Raw genomic sequence first — 24,781 nt, 5'->3', positions numbered from 1 at the left:
AATTTTGGACACGGCTAACTGCAAAAAAAAATCCACTGTAAAAGCAATTTATTCTTCCAGACTAACTTTGTTAAAAAGCTCCTCGTTCTGTACTCGCAAGCTCTTGCACTCGTTCTGCAGAACACTGACTGCCGTCTCCTCCTGAAGCCTGTGGGTCTGATGTAAATGCTCCTTCTCTTTATGCAGCTGATGTATGCTGTTCTCAAGCTCCTGGACCTTGTGTTATAAAACAATATTTTAGTTATTAATTGTATTATTATTGAACCCAAGAAAGTATAAAGATGTATAAAGATCACTGTTCACCTTGTCCTGACACTGTTGCAGCATCTTTTGATGTGTGGCTGCCTCCTGGATGTGAACATCCTTTTCTTGCCACAGAGTTGAGATCTGGGAGTTGAGCTGCTCTATCTGGGTTTCGGAGTTACGAAGCAATTCCTGGAGCTTTTCCATCTGCAACAAACACAAAGCAGGTTTTAGCATATCCAGTCGCGGACATCCAAGTGCTTTGAGAAAAAGCATCAGCATCTCACCTTCTGGCTCCTGTCTGCTGTTTCCTTCAACAAATGGTCCTTGTCTTGCTCTAGTGCTTGGTTTTTCAGAGTCTGTTTACTCAGTGCAGACTCAACCACAGTCAAATGCTGGAGCTGAAAAATAAGAGGAGTTTCAGTGATTCCAGCCAACTTTGGGAGAATGTATTCATATACATCCTAAAAAACTAAATCATACCATCTCCTTGGCAGTTTTAAGCTCCCTCTCTAGTAGCTCCTTCTCTTTCTGCCACCGTTCCTGGAGCTGTAGTTTGTCGCTGTTCTGCTGCTGTAGGGTTTCCTGCAGCTGTCTGTAGGACGCAGCTGCCCCATCGTTCTCCTGACACACCTGTGCTAGCCTGTCAGTCAGCGTCTGCACTGCTCTCTGATCAGTACACAGCCGGGAACTCAGTTCAGCGTTCTCACTGCTAAGCTGAAGGTTTCTCGCACTGAGCTCGAGCACCTCCTCGCGACATTTGGAATTCTATGAAAGAGAAGGAAAACAATGGTTAGGAGCAGGAAGTATAATGGTGTGCAACCATTCAGTTTTCATAATGTGACATTTACACGTGAAACAGCACATTTTAAAAAAAGAGAGAGAGAAATAGGGCTGTCAAAATTAACGCGTTAAGGAATGCAATTCATGTTTTCCGGTTAACGTGTTATATTTAATGCAATTAATGCAGCATCCATTTTATCCTGTCATCCTTTGGATAGTGGTACATTATATGCTTCTGCTCTTATTCATGCAAATGTTTTTAAAGCATTCAAGTGCGATAAGACACAAAAAAGAATACATTGCAGTGCTGCCACTTGTTTGTGAATCTCCGGACACACACACACTTCAGGCAGTGCTCACTCTTAAAGTGACAGCAGCCTAATAAACCCGCTTCTGTTTGTCATTAAGGATAACCAAAGAACAAAAGAAAATCGCTCACTACTCTTGACTTTATAACAATTGTAGCTTTAATAAGGAGTAATCTATATTTAATTTATAATTCATGCAGTGAAGAGTTTGATACCTTTATTCAATTTGTGTATATCCTGCCTGTTAGGCCTACCCGAAAATCTTAAAGCACTGTTTACAAGGTTACATGGGTCAATAACAACAAAAACTATAACTTTGTCCAGTTTGACAGGGCAAGTAAAAATCTGAAACAGGCCTCACAGGTAAATGTGGCATTTATTATAATGGGTTTATGAGAAGACTGTTTTAAGTTCAATTAAAAGTTATATTTTTTAAAGCCTAATAAATGTAAAAATTGATAGCTTTCAATTATATTGTAATGTTGAATGCCAATTAATGGCTAAAATTGAGACAATTTAAAAAAAGATGCCATTAAACAAATATTTAAAATATAGGTTCTTGTATGTTGCAGAACTTGATTTTAGCCATTAGGAACAGTCTCTTTATGACTTAGTGAGGTCAAAAAAACAAGTCGTCATTTTAGACTTTATTACTACTTATAAATTAAATTCATTGAAGAACTTTTTTCATTGGAAAGATGTGCACTGATGAGCATTTCACAATAAGTCTAGGAATGTGTATTAAGAATAGGGTCAGTTTTGGTTTCATTTTTAATTTAAAGTCAGCATTAAATGGAAGTCACGATAGCCTTTTCTTCTCTATTGTGACGTATATCTGAGTGGAGCTTCTCGAACAAGAAAAAGAAAAGAAAAGTAGGATGGGACTTGATTTTGTCCCTTGGGAACTGATTGGATGGTTGTGGTTTGCTATTTCTGTGCTGTAATGCGAGTGACAGGTTGTCCCGCCCTGTAAACTTCATCAGAGAAAAAGAGATGACGCTAACGGTTATTTTGATTACAGATTATGAAGGTACATACATTTTACAAAATGATGTGCACTGATTAATCATTATAATAAATACTGCAATATTCCATTTAAAAAAATATATTTTGATTTCATGGTGACTTTAAGATCCATGCTACCCTCAATCCATGCTATCAATATTTTCCCAAGCATTTTATTGATGCAATCTTGCCTCTTTTCGTAGCCTCTCCTCGTCTTCTCGATTTTTCATATATTCTCTGTCCATCTCTTCAAGTTTCCTCCTTTAAAAAAAAGCCTTTAAATTAGTTTTTGCTAAATAAAAATGACAAAAGTGATAATTGACAAGTCAAAGCGAATGATTTCTTTACCTTTTTTTGTTGACCTCCTCCTCCAGCGACTTGACATCCTGCTGTAAGACAGCAAGCCTGTCTTTCAGTGCACTGTTTTCAGACGTGACCTCATCAAGTTGAGCCCTAGAATTGGAAACCAAAATATAGAGATCAGCTCTCCATTACAATCTTACCAGCCTCTACACTTTTAGGACGCTTTGTACAGAAAACAATGTCATTTCAGGAGTAAAAAACAAAACAAAACAAAAAAAGCAAAAAAACGTTTAGAGCCGCAAACACAAATGTAATATTAATACAATTAATAGGATGCAAGAACACATTTTCAATCAGAATGCATACAGTAACTTATTAATAGTGAGTTTGCATGCATGTCAGTGACACATTCAGTTAGTGAGATGCAGCATGAAGTCTGAAAAATCAAAGCGCATATCTACGGTTAATGATTTCTCATTCTGTGAAACATTCAGTCAAACATTCTTGGACAGACACAAAAGTAGCAAGCGGTCAATTCTTGGCATCCGTACGGGACGATTCGACGATTGGATCAATGTAGCAATTGTTAGTCTTTTGGTTCTGTTTCGACGGTCATCTACCAGCTGGAGAACCACAAACCTGTGGGGATTGGCTGAGTCCACCTCCGGTTCTAAAGCCATGACAAGTCCCTCCATCTCCAGAAGCTGTTCTTTCATATGGCACTTCTCGCTTTCAAAGGCCTGCTCCATCTGCAGAAGCTCTTCTTGGGAGTCCATCAGCGATTGCTGTAGTTGGTTGGTGGTATTGTCTGCCTGCTCTCTCAGAGAGCACAGCTCTTGCTCTTTGTCCTCCAACTGGTTGGTCAAAAGTTGAACCTGACCAGAGAGATGAGTGACGTTCTTAAACAGATTCATCTTCAGCTGAACCTCGCTCCAGAGCAAATCCATCTCTTTGTCTTTGGCTTCAAGCTGACGATTGATTTCCAGCATTTGGTTGTCTTTGCTTTGCAATTCCAGTGCAAGTTTATCTGTGTTCTCTTTGAGTTTGGTAGTTTCGGCCTCCATTTCAACAATCTGAGAAGAAAGCTGGTCTGCAAGTTGCCGGTAGCTAGAGTTCTCTTGTTCAATACGCATTGTTTCTTCTTGCTCCGAGTTAAGACGGGTTTGGAGCTGTTCAACCTTACCCCGCTCCACATGAAGAAAGCCTTGAAGGCTTTGCTCCATTGTGTGCATTTGATCCCACTCCTCAGAGAGACTATCAACCTGTGATTGTAGCTGTTTGAGAACCTCACATTGACCCTTGAGCTCCTCTATGAGCCGATCCCGCTCTCTCTCCACAGCATTTAACTCAAAAGCCTGTCTTGTAAGATCATCATCTCTGGTTTTTAATGCCTCGTGCGTTTTGGCCAAGTTTTCTTGAAGCTCCTCAAGTTCTTTCCCTTGTTCTCTCAACTGCATTAGCTGTTCACCGAAGGCAGTAGAAAGATGACTACTGCTTCCCTGCATTACTTTGATCTCATTCTGCCAGGTCTCAGATTTGGTCCTCCAGTTCTCCAACTCCTTTGTCAGCTCGGAAATTGTGTCAAGAAACTTCTGTCCCTTCTCTTTTTCTTTTGCAAATTCCTCCTTTAGATCTTGAATACTTCTGCCCATTTCTTTCTGTATTTGCTCCTTTTGCTTCAGAAGTTCTTGCTTATTTTCTCGCTCCGCTTTAAGCTTTTGCTCTAACTGAGAGAGCTTATTGCAAAGCTTTCGTTCCTTCTCATTTCTAATTTCCGCTTCCTTCTCTTTGGCATGAAGTTCTGAGGTCAAACGCTGGACGAGGGCATCTTGAGCTTTCATGGAAACCGTGTTGTCTTCCAGCTGAACACACATCTCTTCTAGCTTGTCTTCTAGCTGTCTTTGTAGTATGAGCAACTCCTCCTCAGCCCTGGATGTGAGTTCTACCTGAGCTTCCATGAAGTGGATGTGTTCTCCTAGCTTCCTGATTTCTTCCTGGTGTTCCTCCTCCAGTTTCTTTCTTTCTTGTGCCACCTTGCTGCAGATCTGAGCTTGCTCTTCACTCCAGCGCTCGGTGCTGAGGAGACGCTCCCTGCGCGTCTCCTGTTCCAGCTCCTGCACTCTTGACTCCCACGCACCAACTTCTCTGCGATGCTGCTCAGACTGCTCCTGCAGACGGCTGCGCTCGAGGAGAAGGCTACGCTGAGTCTCGCTGTGTTGTGCCTTCATGTGCAATAACTGCTGCTCTGCCTTCTCCCTGGGACACAGCAACATGCTAATACATCTATCTCTAAATTCAAGGCAATGTCATAGACACCAAGGTAGGAAAAAAAACCTACTTTTTCCTTTTTTTAAGGTTGAACAAACAGTAAAACAATTCAAGATGTCATTTTTGTACATAGGACACTGTTGTGAATAAAGATATATACGAATCACACATATTAAGTTTCATTGAAAAATGTATAAATAAAATAAATTGTAAGAGGGTATATCACACTAAACCTATGAAGAGCAACATAAATTATTATAAATAAAATGATATATATGTTTGTATATAAAACAAATTAAGCTTATTTTTAGAACCGTTGCAATTTTTTTCATACATTTTTACAACAATTAATTTTAGAACCATCAAATGTTTGGGTAACACTTTATAATTAGGTTTCATTTGTAAACATTAGTTAAATACATTAACATGATACTAACAATTTGTCAAACTTCAAACGCTACTATAATGCATCCAGATGTTTTCATTTTAATTTGAATTTAAATTCCCATTATTTTGTAATGGTGAATCTCATTAAATTCGTAATAATATAAACCATTATTTTTAACATTATCATAATTGTCCAAAATAATTAAAGCCAATGCAACAAACACCATCTATAAATGTATGAACATCTTTACAAATCTAAATATATGTTCTTCATTATTTCTTTGATTTATTTTTCTTGTTATGTGGTCACAACATACAAAAAAGTAATGGTCTTAAAATAGGCATTTTCAAAATAAAAGTTTGCCGTCTATGATGAGTCACGAAGGTCCTGTGCTACTCCGCAGGCTAAAATAGTCTGAATATCAACACTTATTATAAGTGTACTGTAGTGATTCAGGATAAGAATTTTTTTTTTTTATAAAAAATAAAAATATTGGAGTAAAAAAAGAGAAAAGATTCCAGACTGCAGCTTTAAATTTATTGTTTTTTTCTTTCTTTCTGGGGATGGCTGGTTTCTGAATTCCATTATTAAAGAGTCTTATGGCTCATTTCCACCGAGCGGTGCGGAACGGTTCCTTACAGTACGATTCGGGACCATAAACCCTGATCCGGCTTGCGTTTCCACCGTGTACAGTACGCTTTTGATAGGTGTGGTGTAGCGATCGATATCATTCTCGCTCCAAGAAGAAAGTCACACCGTAAACAACAATGGATGATATACAGCAGATCTTGTTCCTGCTTCTCATTATGTGGCTGTTGTCACAAGAAGACTTTGTTTGAGCTAAAGGCCTGTTCACACTGGGACGATTTTCGCTCGCGTTTATCGCCGACTTTTAACGCCTCGTGACTAATCAAAGGGCGCCAATGTGAGTGTGCACACCGACGCGCAAAAACGGCAGGTGTTAAAGCGCCATTTAAACAAACCGCCTTGGGTTCGTTTTTTTTGTTTTGACGTGGCGAGTTAAACACTGGCCGAGCAATGAGATCGGCGCTTTTGTTCACATTCCTGGAGCTGCTGAAGTTACAGTAAAACACGACTTGGTGGCGCTCAAGTACAAATCGGTCTTGCCGAGCACACACTGATATGACGAAGAAGTAGTAAGTAGACAAAGAAGAATATGAGCTGCTAATGCTGCTTGCCATTTAGCAAAAAGTGTGGGAATGGTTTTTGCAAGCACGTAAATACTGTCTCTCTTCTTCTTCTTCTTCTTCTTCTTCTTCTGCGTGACAAGCGAGTGTCAGAAGCGTAAAGTGCCACAGCACCAGCTTGTGTACCGGGAGCGCCATCTACTGAATTTGCACGTTCACACGGCACATCGTCAGTGTTCACATCGTTTGGGTGTGAACACTCAATACGCGTCGAAAAACGTCTCGAAAAACGCTGGCTATAAGCGCGCGCGATATTCGTCCCGGTGTGTAGAGGCCTTAAAGCTGCAGGCTGCAAGGAAATACACAGCTGAATAAGCATGTGCAAGTGACTATTCTCTGTCAACCAATCAACGTTCTGCAGTGAGTCTAGCTCGCCCTATCAGCTGGTGTGTGGTGGGCGTTCTGGTGCAATATGGCTGCCGTCGCATCATCCAGATGGATGCTGCACATTGGTGGCGGTTGAGGAGATTCCCCCCTTCTATATGTAAAGCGCTTTGAGTATCCAGAAAAGCGCTATATAAATGTAATTTATTATTATTACACCTTTTAATACCAGACTACTGTGCTAGGTACCCCAATGGAAGGGTGCCAAAAAAGTGGTATAGTACGATTCAGAACTAGGGTACCATTCACAACCATACTGAACCGTACCGCTCTGTGAAAACGGGCCATTAAAGACTGACAAGTTATTCGTCTTCTAGCTCTGTCCTTTTTTGAATATATACTTCTAATGTCTACAATATATATGAGCTGCACTTAATCCTTTACTAGACTTACCTAATAAGCAGCACTTCCTGGTCCATCTTGAGCTTGAGTTCTGCCTCCAGCTGATCTTTCTCTGATGTGAGGCGCAGCACGATGTTACTGATCTCACGAGCGTAGTTCTGCTCCAGTTCTGCCTGTTCCCGTTGAATTCTCCGTTCGTGCTCTGTACCCCAAACTCCTCCTGCAGTCTTACCCCTCAGCTCTGCTTCCAGCTTTTCAACAGCCTGACGCATTTGCTCTGTTCGCGCCTCCGCCTGAGACTTCAGGTCCTCCAACTCACTGATCTCCATCTTAAAGCCCTGCGAGATGTCCTTCCTTTCAACTTCCATATTCTGCCGCATCAGCTCCATACTGCGCTCGTAGAAATTAACCTGTGGAAACAAAATTAAGACTATGAATCATTTTCTCTAAAGCATGTTAAAGGGTTAGTTCACCCAAAAATGAAAATTGTCATTATTTACTCACACTTATGTCGTCCCCTTCAGAACACAAATGAAGATCTTTTTGATGAAATTGAGAGCTTTCTGTCCCATTCTGTCCATAGACAGCTATGCAACTGACACTTTGATGCTTCAAAAGGTTCATAAAGAGATCGTAAAACGAATCTATATGAATTGAGCAGTTTAGTCAATTTTCTGAACAGATTGAATGTGAATAAAATAAAAAATTAATCTTTTAATCATATAAAGTTATTGTGTCTCTTCAAAAGGTTTTGACTAACTGCTCAATTAATTTGGATTAGTTTTACGATCTCTTCATGAACTTTTTGAAGTGTCAAAGTGTTAGTTTGACAGAAAGCTCTCACCTCTCAGATTTCATCAAAAAAGATCTTCAATTGTGTTCCGAAGATGAACGACAGTATTGCGGGTTTGGAACGACATGAGGATGAGTAATTAATGACAGAATTTTCATTTTCCTGGTACTTTTTTTATTGCCTTTTTTCTCAATCACATATTTTAGAAATCATCATAACTTGGGTATCATTCAAAAGCTTAAAACACTAAACATTCTTCCTGTGAAAACTTCAAATTCTATAACTTTCTTACGCTTCCACATTTCTGCCATAAAATGTGATTCGACATCTTTAAAAACTCGGGTCTGTATTCCAAAACATTCATGAATTACAATTGTATGTCTAGAAGCATTTGCATATCTTAGCTTTTTTCCTCACATCTGACTGTTTGCATTTAAACTGAATCTACTCTAATTTGCATCAATTGTATCAAACGTATTTAAGACTTCTATGCTATGCCTGTACCTTAGTCTCCAATTGGATCTTCAAGTCCTGAACCTCTTGCTCGTATCTCCCTTTCATCTGCTCCATGGCCAGTTCTGTCTCGATGCTCACAGAGGGAGCCAAGCTCTCCAAGGAACCCAGCACTGAGGAGACACACCAAAGCAAACCATGACCCATGTGTATGGATATTTCATAGATAAAAGTATAATTTTGTTTTTATAATTTCTCACCATTCTTGTCAATGATTTGGAGCTTTTTTCTGACCTGAGGAGATGTACCTTTCTTCATTTCAGGATCATCTGTAGAACAAAACAGATAGGAAGAGCCATTTCATTCAGTAGTTTACTATACAGGTTTAACGCTCAATAGCATGAAAGATGTGTGAGATCTAGAGGTTTGTTAAATTCACCAGAATCTGATTCAGTGGTTAATGCTCTACGGCTTGACCAGTCATGACCAGACAGGCTGCTCCTGGATCGTCTGGCTCTCCTTCCTGAGCCCTGAGACTTCAACAACTCCAGCTCTGAGCACAACTCGTCATTCCTGTCTTGCAACTCCTGTATTTAGTGGGGCGGAGACACAGACCCATTTGCACCAGTACAACTTTTTCTGCATTTCCTGAAACTCCAAAAAACCTTGCAAAGATATGTAAAGCAGAGGTGAAATGTGTTTTTCTTTGAAAGCATTACCAAATGGAAATGCAAAATTACAAATGGCTAACTTATTGTTGTCTCCGCATATATTTCACAAATAAAAGTATCTTACATAATTTTTTTATATATACTATTATATATTACACACTTAAAAAAACAATGCTATTTTCTTAAAGGGTTAGTTCACCCAAAAATGAAAATTAGCCCATGATTTACTCACCCTCAATTCATCCTAGGTGTATATGACATTCTTCTTTCAGACGAATAAAATCGGAGTTATATTAAAGTCCTGGCTAATCCAAGCATTATAATGGCAGTGAAGGGTTGTTTCGTTTTTGAAGTCCATAAAAGTGTATGTATCCATCATATAACTGCTCCACACGGCTCCGGGGGGGTTAATAAAGGCCTTCTGAAGCAAAGTGATGCGTTTGTGTAAGAAAAATATCCATATTTAAAACTTTATAGACTAAAATAACTAACTTCCAGCGGACCGCCGTACGTAGTAACCCTTGATTTCGATATAAGAGAAGAGGGGCTTGAGTTTGTTGCCCTATCCACGAGAGGCGTTAAAGCTTGCAATGCTCCTATATATCGCTTCAGGGGTTACAATTTCGCTTTAAGTCGACTTGCGTATCGCTGACTGCTGGAAGCTAGTTAGTTTAGTCTATAAAGTTTTAAATATGGATATTTTTCTAACACAAACGCATCACTTCGCTTCAGAAGGCCTTTATGAACCCACCGGAGCCGTGTGGAGCAGTTATATGATGGATAGATGCACTTTTATGGACTTCAAAAACAAAACAACCCTTCACTGCCACTATAAAGCTTGAAAGAGCCAGGACTTCCAAGAAGAATATGATGTCATATACACCTAGGATGACTTGAGGGCGAGTAAATCATGGGCTAATTTTCATTTTTAATGGGTGAACAAACCCTTTAAGGCAATACACCCTAGGTGAATAGGGTCAAAAATATTATTTTACATTTTAAAAATTAACTTGATAAAGGGTAATAGCAACATTTCCTTGTTTGGGTTTTATAATCCTATTATAGTATTGTTTTTATAAAAGAGTTGTTAAAAACATTGGATAAAGCCAGGTTCATTTGTTTCATTTAGATATTTGGGGTTTTTATAGAGGGGATTTTGAATTTATCTCTTTTTATCGCTCCATAATAATACAAAAAAAACCATCAACAGTCAGAAAAAAAAATTTTTTAGGAATAAAATGTATAAAATTAAGCAAATAATAAATGAACAAACCCCTCTATAAAAACCTTCAGATACAACTGTAAAGTTTGGTGTATTTGAGTGATACCGAAGTGGACTTTTTCGTCAGAAGGAAAAAAAATTATTTTGAGAAAATGGTCCTTAAAGGGATAGTTCACCCAAAAATGAAAATTCTGTCATCATTTACTCACCCTCAAGTTATTCCAAACCTGTATGAGTTTCTTTGTTCTGTTGAACACAAATGAAGATATTTTGAACAGAGCAGATAGAGCAACCATTGACTACCATAGTATTTTTCCCCTACTATGGTAGTCAATGGTTGCTCTACTGGCTTGGTTACAAACGTTCTTCAAAACATCTTTTTTGTTCAGCAGAACAAAGAAACTCATACAGGTGTGGAACAACTTGAGGGTGAGTAAATGACGAAATAATTTTTCATTTTTGGGTGAACTATCCCTTTAAAGAAATGTATTGTACTTGAAATCTAAATGCACAAATAGATAAAGTGCAATAAAATAAACATTTTGGATGTTGTCTTTCCACTAGTCAGAAACAAATGAAAGGCCAAATAGCCCCAAATCTCAAAATCGACAAGTGCAGAAAAACACAACATCTTGCCTTAATAAGGGGCATAATAGGCAAAGCCTCTACTTTGTTACTAAGGTGTTCCGAGTCATTTTTGTCATTAGTATGCAGTTGCTAGGTTTTTTGCAGGCGATTACTTACAAAAGAGCAAAAAGTCACGAGCAAAAAGGAATAGCACACCACTCCTCACAATTACAGGCGTCATTTACAGTACCATGGATTATAGGATAGCTGGCATAGCCAAGAAAGGACACTTAAATACAATGCACAATGATAAGGCTGACCTCACCATCCACTCCAGACAAAATATCCACCAACACACTATAAACACAAACAGGAACGCTCATACCCTGCATTGCTGCTCGTACTCCTTAAAGATCTCTGAGAAGTGCTCCTCTTGATTCAGCAGTCCTGTACCATTTGGATCAAGGCCACCAAACTGTTCAATAAAACAAGCATAGATCAATTATTATTGTCCTTAAAGAATGAAACTCATAAAGGAAACATGATCTTCAGCAAATTAACAGCATCTAGGCGCCTCACCTTGTCCTGCAGCAGATGCTCTAGATCCTTCTGTAGTTTAGAGATGGTGCTCTCCGCTTCAGACAGCTTCTCCTTCAGAAGGCTGACTTCCTCCTCCAAACGACTGTTCTCCTGTAACACACAGCTAGAGTTATTTAACCTGACACCACACTGACATGCTCAAAGAAACATACACCTCTAACCATGACAGATCACCTCTTCATTGAGTCGTGTTCCCAGGATCATCAAGAGAATTAAAGGAGGGACGGTAAGGGAAATGTAATACAATGCAAATATTCTATGAATACTGTTATGGTTTATTTCAATATAATTTTCCAACTTGAATATTCAATGGCAAAATACAAAATTGTTTTCTCTTTGTTCCAGCGCATTTTCTATTTGTATGTTTCATCTTTATGAAAAATAAAATACTATAATAGGATTACAAAACAGAATCAAGTAAATCAAATAAATATTGTTTTTATTGCAGCAATGTCTTATTTTATACTTTACAGTGAGATTACCACAGGTATGGGAGTGTCTTCAAACCCTCTTAGCCATGGTAAAATCAGTGTAAAGCATGACCTCAAATGTTGTATTGCTTTAAAAAATGCTGGCACCTGCTATTTAATAAAAATCAACTATGTTAAAAAAGTATTACTTAAATTAATAATAATAATTATTGGAATAACATTTTTTCCATGAAGTAACAGTTCATTAATATAACCATAGCCCATTGCAGCCAAACAAAAACAACAACGTGGTGCTTTTGTATAGAATAATTTACAGCTATGAAAGCATAGACTCATAATTCATCAGTCAGAATGATTCATTTTATAAAGTTATACACTACCATTTAAAAGTTTGAGGTAATTGTTTTAATGTTGTGTTCAAAAACACAGTAAAACAGTAATATTGTTACTGAAACATTGTTACAATTGTTAAAATAATTGCTTTCTATGTTAATATATTTAAAAATGTTATTTAATCCTGATGGCAAAGCTGAATTTTCAGCATCATTACTCGAGTCTTCAGTGTCACATGATCCTTGAGAAATTATTCTAATATGCTGATTTAGTGCTAAAGAAAAAAAACATTATTACTATCAAAATAGAAAACGGTTGTGCTGCTTAATATTTTTGTGGAAACAGTGATATATATTTTTTCAGGATTCTTTGATGATTAGATTGTTCTTTAACAGGTGTAAATGTTTTACGGTCACTTTTCATCAATTGAATGCATCCTTGCTGTATAAAAGTAATTTCTTAAACAACACTTTTGAACAATAGTTTTAAATAGATTTTAAATGCCACAATTTAACAGAATACGGCTACTTATAATAATATCAACAACAACAATAATAGTGAGTGACATCAGTGGGTACCTTAGCAGCAGTGCAAATGTCCTCCTGAAGGCTAACATCCTGAGACCTAAGCAGTTCTAGCTCCTCCCGGAGTCTCTCCCGCTCATTCTCAACCTGCTCTATAAGCACCTCGCTTTCATACTCGGATTCACTCCTCAGTGCTGTAAGTTTATCCCGGAACTCCTGCTCCAGACCCCTGCATCAAAAGAAAAAGAGAGAGTCACACTGTAGAGCCCTTGCATGGCTCTACATCAGATGTGATTGACTAGAGAAGAGCAGCTGTACTTGATTTTAGACTCATTGAGAGACTCCATGGTTGCATGACGATCATCCACCTCTCTGACCAGCTGCAGGTTGCGGCGGTCAGCCAGTTCCAGGTACGCCTTGGTTTTGTCCCTCTCCTGGCAGGCCTGGTCTGCCAGGACTCTATAGAGGTGGAACACAAAAACCACCACATCATGAGATGATCATTCATTCTGATGCATCATTTGTCACAAGTAACACCTTGTTAAGCGTGTAAAGACGTTTGGAGAACAAAGTAAAGCAACTTTGCAGTTGTTTCACGTATGGGTGCTTTCACACTTGGTTTGATTACCTAGTCGGAACCAGAGTTCGATTGGGGAGATCAAACTCCTCCCTCCCCCTGCCTCCACTGGATTGTTTTCACATTAACGACGACGCAGGAGAAGGCGGCAAAATGCATAGCTCACCTATTTTACGTTTTGGTTTTTGAACCTTTGCCACATACTGGCACTTGTGTCTGTCTGCCACGAATGTACTGCAAATGTTCTAAAGAAATGATACATTCTCTGCTTGCTGTGCGTCAGTCAAGCTTGTCAGGACAGTGAGTGAGAACACACAAATGCAGTTTTATCGAATCATACGTCATCAATAGCGGTTCACTTCCAAGATGTAGTGCGATTGCATTCATATCACCAGCGAACGTACCAGAGTTCACATAAGTGGTCCCCTGGACGACTACGGTACGGTTAGCAGTAGGGCTGGGTATTGACACAAATTTCACGATTCAATATTCGATTTCGATTCGATTCAATATTGATTATTTTGGATATATATCAGGTACAATACATGGCAAAATTTCTCAAGGAAAACAAATCTCTTAACTAATTCTGTAAACTATGGGAGTCAGTTGGTACTACATTAGCCTACTATAATACTGAAGGTAACTGATTTTTATACAAACACTTAAATTACACGTTTTTATAATAATAATAAAGTTATATATGAAATGTATACATTCAAATGGTGGTTGTCAAAAACATGCCTAATTTATTCAAACATGCATTAAATATTGAAGAACATTAAAAAACTATAATGAATATGTAATGTGGTGCATATATTTAGCAAAATGCTCCTCTCTAGAGTTATTTTTTCTTGCTGACTAATGAGTTTATGGACACTGGATATGGTTTTTCTGAGGTAAATTGTTGCGTGACATTGTTTACAAGCTGTTTTACTGACGTCTTTCCATATTTTTTACCCAGCCCTAGTTCGCCGGTGCACACCTGAGTTCGGAAAAAAGCGTTCACATTATTCAAACGAACCGAAGTCTGACATCAATTGAACGTGGGTGCTCACCAAAAGTGCTAGTGTGAACGCATACAACATAAATAAAACTGCTGAACACAGTAACATTATATGTCCTCCAGGTGGAGACAAAAACCAAACAGCACAGACATTCAGGTGAATCTCATGAAGAGGCAAAAAAATAGGAGTATTAAGATTTCTGCATTAGGGCATTATTTTCAGGACAATTCAAGCTAATTTACTCCCACAATTTTCATCAGTGAAATGCCCCATTCTCATTACCGTTACAATAAAATATATACATATTTATATAAATGTTAAAACATTACAACATCAGGGTAAGGTGCTGGTAACCTCTCTTAATTTGAATATTTAATTTCAAAACCAGGTTTAGTAATACAGTAAAATGACTTAAAGTAATGAGAATCATCATTAAAAACAAGTCAATACTAGTCATTAATATGAAATGGGAAAATTGTCCTGAAAATGTTACAATGCTAAATAAATAAATACACACACACTTTGGTTTTCATTTGAAATGTGATATTTTTGACAGGCTTTGTGAGTAAATACAGATCTGATGTGAATAACACTCACTGTAAGTAGTTTATCTCATTTTTGTAGGAGACCAGAGCAGCCTGATGGATGCCGTTTCCACTGACCAGTAACTCATTGTCCAGGGCCAGAGTGAGTTCAGCCAGACACAGTCGCTCCTCCAGAGAGAAGTCCAGAGTCTGTGTGCAGGTTCAGAATGAAAAACAATTCATGCCATGGTTTATAGAAAGAAAATTATGCAAGCATTATTCAGCGTTTGTCAGTGTTTAATCAATGCAGTTAACATCCAAGTAATCTGTTACCTGTAGAATATCCCTGCTGTTGTGGATGCCCTCCTCCGTCCAGAAGGCGATGACTTTATCTGGGCTTGTGCATCCCGATCCATCATCCAGCCGGGTCAACAGCCTCTGACCCACCGTAGCCGACAGTAGAGAAGGGGAGGTGGAACGCACCAAACGTTCCTCAAGGGCCTGAGAGAGTAGCGGGAACGACATGAGAAAAAAAGACAATGATCCAGCAAAGTTCAGAATTCAACTGTGAGGAAAACCGCTGAAAGAAAAAAAAAAAAGAAAAATCTCACAGTCCCACCACACAATGCACAATGCTGTCCTTGACATGCCAGAGCTAGAGCCTCAATCATGAACAAAATTATTTCACTGACCACTAATAAACGTCCTTCTGGTGTCGTAACCCTTAAGCTGGCTTAGCCTCATTTTAGCTCCAGCGACCGCCAAATATTCATGCAACTCAGCATTTGTTATCAAGCACTGATTGCTGAAGCTGTTTTTCTCCTTAAAGGAAGCCTGATCTTTTAAATCCTACACTTTATTAACCAACAAATCTTGCATCTGAATATGCGCCTAAGTTAAGATACTGGTTTAAATATTTTTGGCTGGTTGTGCTTTCAGTAAAATCACCTCAGAATTGTCATCACTAAAGGTGATCACACTGTCTTTACATTCCCATGTAAAAACATCACATGCAGGTATGAGGCCTGTTGTGCAGTACATCTCAGCTTTGATTGCAAGTTTGGCTATTGCATAGCAATACATTTGTGCCTTCCCAGAAACAAGAGAGCAAAAACAGGAGGCTCCACCTTCCCAATTAAGTTAATTGGTTCCAGCCAGTGCAGCCCTCAGTAACTTGGCTTGATGTTGGAGTTCTGAAATGAATCCTATTTGACAGTCAGGAAATCATTTAGCTGCCTTTTGTGTTTGGAAAACCATGGCAAAATTGGTAGAGGCTTTAGTTGTTGATTTTTTCAGCGGCTTTTTCATTTAATCAACAGGTGAGAGGAAAATTGGCAGATACATAAGATTTCTGTACTTTATCAGTTACATGAACCTGCCAGTCTGGCATGCATAAAAAAAAATTAAGCATTCCAAGCATAACAACATATGATCAAATGTATACTGGGGCAAGACAATTAACCATCAATTACAGCAAAAATAATTTTTCAGCAGCACACCAAAAAAACTATCATCAATATAACCAATTATTGTAATATATATACTAAATAAATATTGTTTGATACTCTCTCTTTATATATATATATATATCCAGTTCTGTGTGTGTGTGTGTATATATGTATATGTATATGTATATGTATATGTATATGTATATGTATATGTATATGTATATGTATATGTATATATATACACATTTCTGTACTTGTCTTGCCCCAGTATACATTTGATCATATGTTGTTATGCTTGGAATGCTTAATTTTTTTTTATGCATGCCAGACTGGCAGGTTCATGTAACTGATAAAGTACAGAAATCTTATGTATCTGCCAATTTTCCTCTCACCTGTTGATTAAATGAAAAAGCAGCTGAAAAAAATCAACAACTAAAGCCTCTACCAATTTTGCGATGGTTTTCCAAACACAAAAGGCAGCTAAATGATTTCCTGACTGTCAAATAGGATATATATATATATATATATATATATATATATATATATATATATATATATATATATATATATATATATATATATATATATATATATATATATATATATATATATATATATATATATATATATATATATAATTATTCAGGTATATATATTAGGGGTGTAACAATATATCGCAATACAAAATGCAACAATATGTATCGTGGATAGTGACAATATGTATTGTGTAAAGTTCACCCAAAATAAAGTTTTAGTGTCAGTACTACATTAAAGTACTATATATAATGCAATGGGGGAATATTTGCGGTCCTAATAATGACAAATGTCTTACGTTACCAGTAAAAAGTGGCCTACATTATTTTAAATCTATCTAGTCAGTGACAGAGTGAAAGCATATTCATCAAAAATAATTCTGTATTTTCAGCTTCAGAATCATGAATATTTTTAATTTGGTCTCACCATTGTCCTGTGAATTTGGTTACAAACACCAAGACCAAGGTTATTCATTTTCACCCCCAATGTAATACCAAATTTGGAATTTAATCAACAGTACATTTTTTGTTAACCTTTTATCTTATGTCTTGGAATATCGCAATAATATCGTATCGTGATATGTATCGAATCGTGACATGAGGGTATCGTTACACCCCTGGTATATATATATTATAATATTGTATTTTTGTCATTAATTGTTTTGTGTATAATGCTTTGGCAATACTGGGTAAACAGTTATGCCAATATAAAATAAAATTAAAATATAGATTTTTTTTAAGGGAAATCATTAGCAAAATTTCAAAATATTAAATAAGCACATTATATTATTTATAAACCACCAGTTGCAACATAAAAATGTTAAGAAAAAAATCACATATAACTGCTTCTTTCACACGTTCACTTCATTTGCAGAGAAAACCATGCAGCCAAACTCTTGCATACTGGTGCCAGAGTTTGCAGCAGATTGTTTGGCAAAGCTACAGTATGTTTGTTTTTGGTTACAATCTGCTTTCACAGTGACCTTGAGTTGATCCTGACCTTTGAGATGGGGCGTTGCGGTTTGGGCCGGGCAGGGGTGGAGGTAGAGATGGGTGCAATGTGACACTGTTGTGTGAACAGACCGCTCTGGAACTCACTGAGACTGACTCTCCCATCCTGATCCTGGTCTAGTTTCCTGAAAAGAGCGTCTAACTCCTGTGTACAGACAAACACATATGGTGTTTAGTGACTAATTTTGTTACTAATTCCACTCTGTACAGAATGTTACATGACCGTACCTCAGACTGTAAGTCCTTGAGACCGATGTGGTCACAGACGAGCGACAGCTCCTCGCGGTTAAGTGATCCTCCTGCACCGACCCCCAGCTCCTCCCACACTGCTCTCACCTGTCCGTCTGTCACTTCCTGCTGAGGGTTGGATGAGCGCTGAGGACTTTCTGTGCCCTCTTGATTCCAGAGCTTCAACTGACCTTGGGTATATGACAGAAAGAATTACATTCATGTGCTGATTTGTAATTTACATATTCATTTAAAAGTTACACAATTATATAGTACCTTGTGCCACAAAAAAGTGGTGTGTGGACTCCTTGTTGCTTCCTGTGTCCTCATCTGATTTGAGACTCTGTAAATAAAGAATTGACAGTGTCACCATGAAATCAAAATTATTTTTTTGTTGTTGTTTTAAATGGAATATAGTGGGATTTATTATAAATGATCAATGCACATCATATATATATATTTTTTTAAAGGTGCTGTATGTAAGAATGACAGCTAGTGGTTGAAAAGGGTACTGCAGTCCAAATTCAAAATATTGTTATACATGCAATGTAAATGAATCAATAGGCAGAGCAGGACCAATAAGTTCAAACCTAATAGGCTCTCATAAACAGATTTTCTCAAATAAAAGTTAGACTGTACGCCAGCATGGTACTGTTGTTCGTCCATGGCAACCACTTGCGTGTCAAGCTTTAAAAAGTATCTTCTGTACAAAATATCGCAAGAGAAGCCTGGCGTGTACTGACAACTGCATTATTAAACATATTTTCTTCATTAGAATGTTGATAGCAAGTGTCAAGTGAGTTTCATTCATAATGTTTCTACTTCATGTAAGATGAGAGTTCCTACTGGAGTGAAGCTGTTCTCCTCATGTGATTGGGGAAAACATTTCTTAGGGCGTGGTGAGCTCGTGCCAGGGGCGCGGATAGTGAGCCGTTGGACGAACCATCATATGTCACACTGACCTACAACGTCCAATAGCACTCAGACGTTTTTACACCATATATTGTAGAATTAAAACACTTTATACCCAAATGTCAAAACATTTACTCGAATCAATGAACAGCACTAATAAAGCCCCAGTCTTGCAGATCATTAACTAAAAAAAGTTTGTTTAGGGTTTAGTTACCCTTTAAATAGTATGTAAATAGTATTAAAAATAATTTTTCAAATGAGGTCTATAATGGTTTCAAACGCCTCACTGCTTTTGTCATGTGATCTCATCCATTTATGTCTATTTCAGTGTGTGCCAGTTATGTCAAAAATTGTTATTTTGCCATGGTTTTAATCCATTTTCAAGTAAAAATGTTTGGTCAAATAATGATCAATACAAAGTTTTAACTGAGGCTAATATTATTCTTGGCTAATTTGTCACTAGAGCTGGGTGATTTATAAATTTTATTTTCAATTATGATTTCTTCCAATATAAAAACAAGACAATAGAGAGATAATGATTATTGTGCCGCATTCTGTTCCTGTGCGCTTTCAAGCCTCCATAAAAGTCCAAACTGACTCCCTGCCAGGATGTTCACTACTGTAGTTGATCTAATTTATTTTGGTCTAATTCATTTTAACATTCAAGGAAATTTACTGTTAAACCACTGAGTGTTTTTTCCTTGAATAAATGCATGATGTTTACACAGTAATCGTGTTAAATAGAATACTGTGTGTTATGTTGTATACTGCACTTTTTTGGCAACATAGTAGGGCCCTGTCTCAAATAACACCCTTCATACGCTTCACTTATGGTCTTGTGGACTAACAATGGCCACCACGTGTGTGTGATCGTGAAGACCATGAGACCGTAGGGCAGAGGTCTTCAACCCTGCTCCTGGAGGCCTCTTGCTCTGCAGTGTTTATATCCAACCTGCTTCAGCTTGTGATTTTCAAGCGATCCTGAAGAGCTTGGCTGCGTCCGAAATCGCATACTTTATTATTTTGAATAAGTAATTACTTCACGACCTATAAAAAAAGTATGTTCTATATAGTATGCATGTGTGTAGCATGAATGTAACCTGGACATACTACATTCGCCATGCTGTCATTATCACGTGACCTACCAGCGTCAGTTACGTCGCTTCACTGCTATTCATAAAACCTCTTCCATGGCCTCATGGGATAGTAAAGTGCCCATCGTACGCACACGTCAGAATCTTGCTGGAACTAGTAGGTCATCCGGGTACTTTCTGCCTACTCTTTTATGAATACTGTGTTCGGACATACTTATTTTGTCACATACTGTTTTTCACCTACTATATAGTAAGGAAGTATGCGATTTCATTCAGCCCTTGATTAGCTGGTTCAGGTGTGTTTGGGTGCTTATGAGTGCCCCCTTTGCGGTTGATATGTTCCCACTTTTGCCAAGCCCGCACTGAAGCGAGCTGCGCAGCAGACTTCTTCCTGACCATCAAAGCGTTGTTACGTTGTGAAAGTGTGTGTAGACTTGTAGGAGTGTTTAAGGTGCCATCTTACAAGTATTCCATACATACTGTGCACATTATACGTACTAAATACTATGTATTATAATAGTATGCTACTCTGACCATCTCAATTGTAAACTTATGATCACAAAGGCCATAATTAAAGAAGCATACCTTCTTGACTTGAGGTTTTGACTGTTAACTGAAGTATTGTTGAATAAGCGCATGGAGAAAGTGTAGCTGAATGAATTAGTATGGTTCAGTGATCACAAGGAACACAATACAATCATCATAAGGCATTCCATCCCAGCAGTCATTATTTCTGCAACGCTGGACGGGAACAACTAGCAGACTGAGGATACAAGCGCTGAAGTAATGCGTTCACATCAGTATAGAAACACTGCAATATACTAAACAGCTTAAACCTTGCTCATATAAAGCCAGCTAAATCTTTCTGTAATGATGTAAAAGAGCTTACATAAGAGATGGTTTGGAGTCGGATTGAGTTATGCAACAGTTCCAACACTGAGAGCGCTTTAAAATCAGATGACAAAAGATGAATGAAGTGAAATCCTAAAATTTGTAAATGTGTAATTGTAAAGGTCGTTTGCTAACTGGATACTGCCCAGTACACACTGAATGCTGCATACTATTTTAATCAAATAGAATGCACAACTGTATGTATTATGTAACAAAATGTTTGGTTGCTGTAAGTTGACTTCATTACAACAATGTATAGATACATATAGAGTTACATTAAATCATCTATAATATATATATAAAGATCAGTGAGCATATTCTGAAATATAACGAATTAATTGGCAAGTTATTATCATTTTACATGCTGTATTTCAATTACTTTAAAGGTGTTATGTACAGAACAGCTGATACACAATAAGTTAATCATTTAACTTTCACACACTTCATGTAACACAAATATTTAGTTGTGATACCATGTATAAATAGGTGACAGGAAGGATTCATTTTCATCATCTTGCATTCAGATGTAGTTAATTATTTCGGTTTATTGTACACAATATAATTAATCTGTTTTGTTTAGGCTACTTCTGTGTAATTTTTCCTGACTTGTGTGACATGTTGTATTAAAGAATGCCTGACTCGGAGATACAAGTTTCCCAGATGTTAAAAACAATGGTGATGTCACTTGCAGTTCGTCACTGAAAGTGGAAGGTCAGGTTGAGCACATTGAATTATTGCATAGTGTATTCAGTGCAGTGTGCACTGTTGTATACTGTGCATTGTGGTAAATGTAGTACAGTAGTAAGTCAAGTATTCTATACTGTGCACATTATACATATGCATACTGCACAAATGGTCAAAAGTAAACTTTTATACAGAGAATGCAGGATGTGCATACGTTAATTAATTTGTGTGCTATTGCCATCTAGTGGTAGATTACAGTTTGATGCAGACAGTCACTGACCTGTAAAATAACTGTGGTTTGATCAATGTATGGCAATGGTCAAATGCAGGAGACATAAAGGACAGAATACACTGATCGAAACACTACACAGTTCAGCTTCCAGCAACAAAAGAATAAACCTAGCTGACTATGGGACAAGCCACAATCAATTACCATCAGCATTACATTTTAAACAACATTACATAACTGTTCACATAAGCTTTTTTTCAGTGGGAAGGCAGAGAGCGGAAAGTCTTGTATTATCTCTCTCTCTCTCAGTCAACAGTAAAGAAAAAGCCACTTCATTGATCTCCGCTAAGAAATGAAGTGAAGAACATCACACATTCTGTCCTTAGGTCATCGTTCATGCGCAAACAATCCCTCATACCATGTGTTCACTAAGATAAGCATTGAGATATGGAGGTCTTTCAGCAAAGGCTACTCTCTAATTGAGGTGCACAAAAACTCCCAAACAATCTGAAAAAATGTGATCATTCTTGATTACAATTATCAATCATGTTTCTCAGCTTCTGCCTGAAGAAAATACAAATGTGTTGTATTTTAGGCTATGACGTAATCAAAACTGAATAATTTATGTGGCATGACAAGGTTTGTGTGCAATATTCATCACTGCCAGCTGAATTATTTACATTAACAAGCAGTGCTGTTGCTCACATAAATGTTGTAAAAGGACATATGGACAGGAATCTGAGCTGAGGCCTGTGAATCTGTATTGCAAAAATATTGTGCATTTAAAGGGATAGTTCATCCTAAAATGAAAATTAGCCCATAATTTACTCACCCTCAAGTCATTCGAGGTGTATATGACATTCTTCTTTCGGACGAATATAATCAGAGTTATATTACAAAAGTCCAGTCTAATCCAAGCATTAGAATTGGATTTATAGTTGCTCTGTATTTGAAGACCATAAAAAGTGCATCTGTCCGTCAAATAACGTCCTCCACGCGGCTTCGGGGGTTAATAAAAGCCTTCTGAAGCGAATCGATGCGTTTGTGTAAGAAAAATAACCATATTTAAACTTTCGGCCTCCGCCTTCCGTGGAAAAGTGTTGAATGTTGAAAGTGAAACTCAAGATGCGTACGTGACGTCATGACGAGCGGACCCGGTCGCGTTACGTGTTTCGATCGGCAGGGGAACTTTCAACAATATTTCCATATATTGAACAGGGAAGGCGGTCGGCCGAAAGTTTACATGATAAAGTTTTAAATATGGATATTTTTCTTACACAAACGGGTCGATTTGCTTCAGAAGGCCTTTATTAACACCCTGGAGCCTCGTGGAGCGATATTTGACGGACAGATGCACTTTTTATGGCAACTATTAATCCAATTCTAATGCTTGAATTAGCCTGGACTTTTGTAATATAACTCATATACACCTCGGATGACTTGAGGGTGAGTAAATTATGGGCTTATTTTCATTTTTGGGTGAACTATCCCTTTAAGTTGCTTCAGATCTATGGGGGTGCTCAAAGGTACGCATAGTTGATAGTGATGCTGTAATAATATCATATTGGCGAAACAGATTTGGCAAACGCTCAAGTGCGTATTTGTGTTTACGCTCTGGAGAATGTCAAATGTTTCCATTTACAAAATGTTTTTGCAGCGGTAAGCAATGTAGCCAATCACAGACATGTTTGTTGATCTTTTGAACGCAATGGCCAATCGGTGTTTAATTTAGTAAATAAACTCACAGAGTTTTTGTTCAGTGCTGAGTTCGAGATTCATTGTGCAGTGTAGACAGATTCATTGATTATAATGGAACGTCGTGAGATCAATAACCTGAGACAAGTGACGGCTTTTTAGTGATTATAAAGTGAGCGTGCTTTTGAGGCTATATATTTCCATTTGATAAAAGTTTCGTTTTTCATGCTGCTAAGTCACAGCCAATTACATGCTGCAAAGTTTCGGAAGTGACATCTACATATAAATGCATGAAAATTTCTCTGATTGTGTCATCTTTGTGGCAAATCATCTTTAGCATTTTTTTAAGCTAAATAAGGTATTACATTTTTTGATCAACAACTGTTGCAAAGTAGATTAAAAGCCCACTGAAGTGCCTTGAAATGTGCAGCATTATTCAATGTGTTGACGTAATTTTCCCTGAAACAGGAAGACAGGACAGGACATTTCAAGCAGCTCCTCCCCTTTTTTAAAACAGCCAATAGTGTTTCATTTATATCACAGTTTGACTAGAGCCTTTCAGCTTGGTAAAGCCGCAGTTTCCTCCTAATCGCTTACGCTAACCGTTTCTCATCATAATCTCCTGCATATCGCTTTAAAATACAGCATTCTGTGCAGAATTCAAATGGGTCCGATTGACTCATGCATGTGATCCGCTCTGTACTATCGTGTCTCTGGACCGGAGCAGACTGTGTGTGTGTGCGCGCGCTGCGGTGAACGTGAAACTAATGTGAAACCTCAACTGAAAGCATATTTACACTGTCTGAATCCTTCCCAAGTCAACAAGTGACCAATTTCAGCCACAGCTTCAGCGTCTATTTAGGGTGCGGGACGCTTCAGATTTTAGAGAGCATTTGATTGGACAGAAGATGTGAAGAGAAGTTGAAGTTTGCGGTAATGTCATAAAAAGCCGTGATCCATTTTAGCAGAAGTGTGAGACTGTAAGTTTTGAATGCTTATATCTCCTAAATGCGAATGTTGTTATTGTTTTGGAACACACTAGCTTATTCATAACCTTAAGTCTAACATATTCATATTAAAAACTAAAACACTTACGTTTTGATTTTAGGGGGCCTTTAACACTTG

The 24,781-nt window shown here is 37.8% G+C and overlaps 1 protein-coding gene across 2 annotated transcripts in view; it reads right to left on the bottom strand.

The window, feature by feature from the left end:
- The window catches only part of ninl (ninein-like), a 42,425-nt gene that overhangs the window by 5,959 nt on the left and 11,685 nt on the right, over positions 1 to 24,781 (bottom strand). The window contains exons 5-24 of one of the 2 annotated variants that reach the window (XM_079843394.1): positions 18,428 to 18,494; positions 18,152 to 18,342; positions 17,913 to 18,068; positions 15,265 to 15,432; positions 15,005 to 15,141; positions 13,145 to 13,285; positions 12,881 to 13,055; positions 11,518 to 11,628; positions 11,324 to 11,413; positions 8,918 to 9,065; positions 8,739 to 8,807; positions 8,530 to 8,651; positions 7,284 to 7,642; positions 3,282 to 4,898; positions 2,688 to 2,792; positions 2,531 to 2,600; positions 727 to 1,011; positions 531 to 644; positions 304 to 450; positions 67 to 216 (exon numbers count right to left, since the gene is read on the bottom strand). In XM_079843394.1, coding sequence (XP_079699520.1) covers positions 67 to 216; positions 304 to 450; positions 531 to 644; positions 727 to 1,011; positions 2,531 to 2,600; positions 2,688 to 2,792; positions 3,282 to 4,898; positions 7,284 to 7,642; positions 8,530 to 8,651; positions 8,739 to 8,807; positions 8,918 to 9,065; positions 11,324 to 11,413; positions 11,518 to 11,628; positions 12,881 to 13,055; positions 13,145 to 13,285; positions 15,005 to 15,141; positions 15,265 to 15,432; positions 17,913 to 18,068; positions 18,152 to 18,342; positions 18,428 to 18,494 — 4,422 coding nt within the window. The remainder of the gene's footprint in view (positions 1 to 66; positions 217 to 303; positions 451 to 530; positions 645 to 726; positions 1,012 to 2,530; positions 2,601 to 2,687; positions 2,793 to 3,281; positions 4,899 to 7,283; positions 7,643 to 8,529; positions 8,652 to 8,738; positions 8,808 to 8,917; positions 9,066 to 11,323; positions 11,414 to 11,517; positions 11,629 to 12,880; positions 13,056 to 13,144; positions 13,286 to 15,004; positions 15,142 to 15,264; positions 15,433 to 17,912; positions 18,069 to 18,151; positions 18,343 to 18,427; positions 18,495 to 24,781) is intronic. The other variant, XM_079843395.1, reaches the window with a different exon arrangement.

Source organism: Gobio gobio (genome assembly GCF_949357685.1).
Source record: "Gobio gobio genome assembly, chromosome: 18".
Lineage (NCBI taxonomy): Eukaryota > Metazoa > Chordata > Actinopteri > Cypriniformes > Gobionidae > Gobio > Gobio gobio.
Note: the sequence above shows the minus strand (reverse complement) of the source record. Positions and strands in the feature narration are given on the sequence as shown.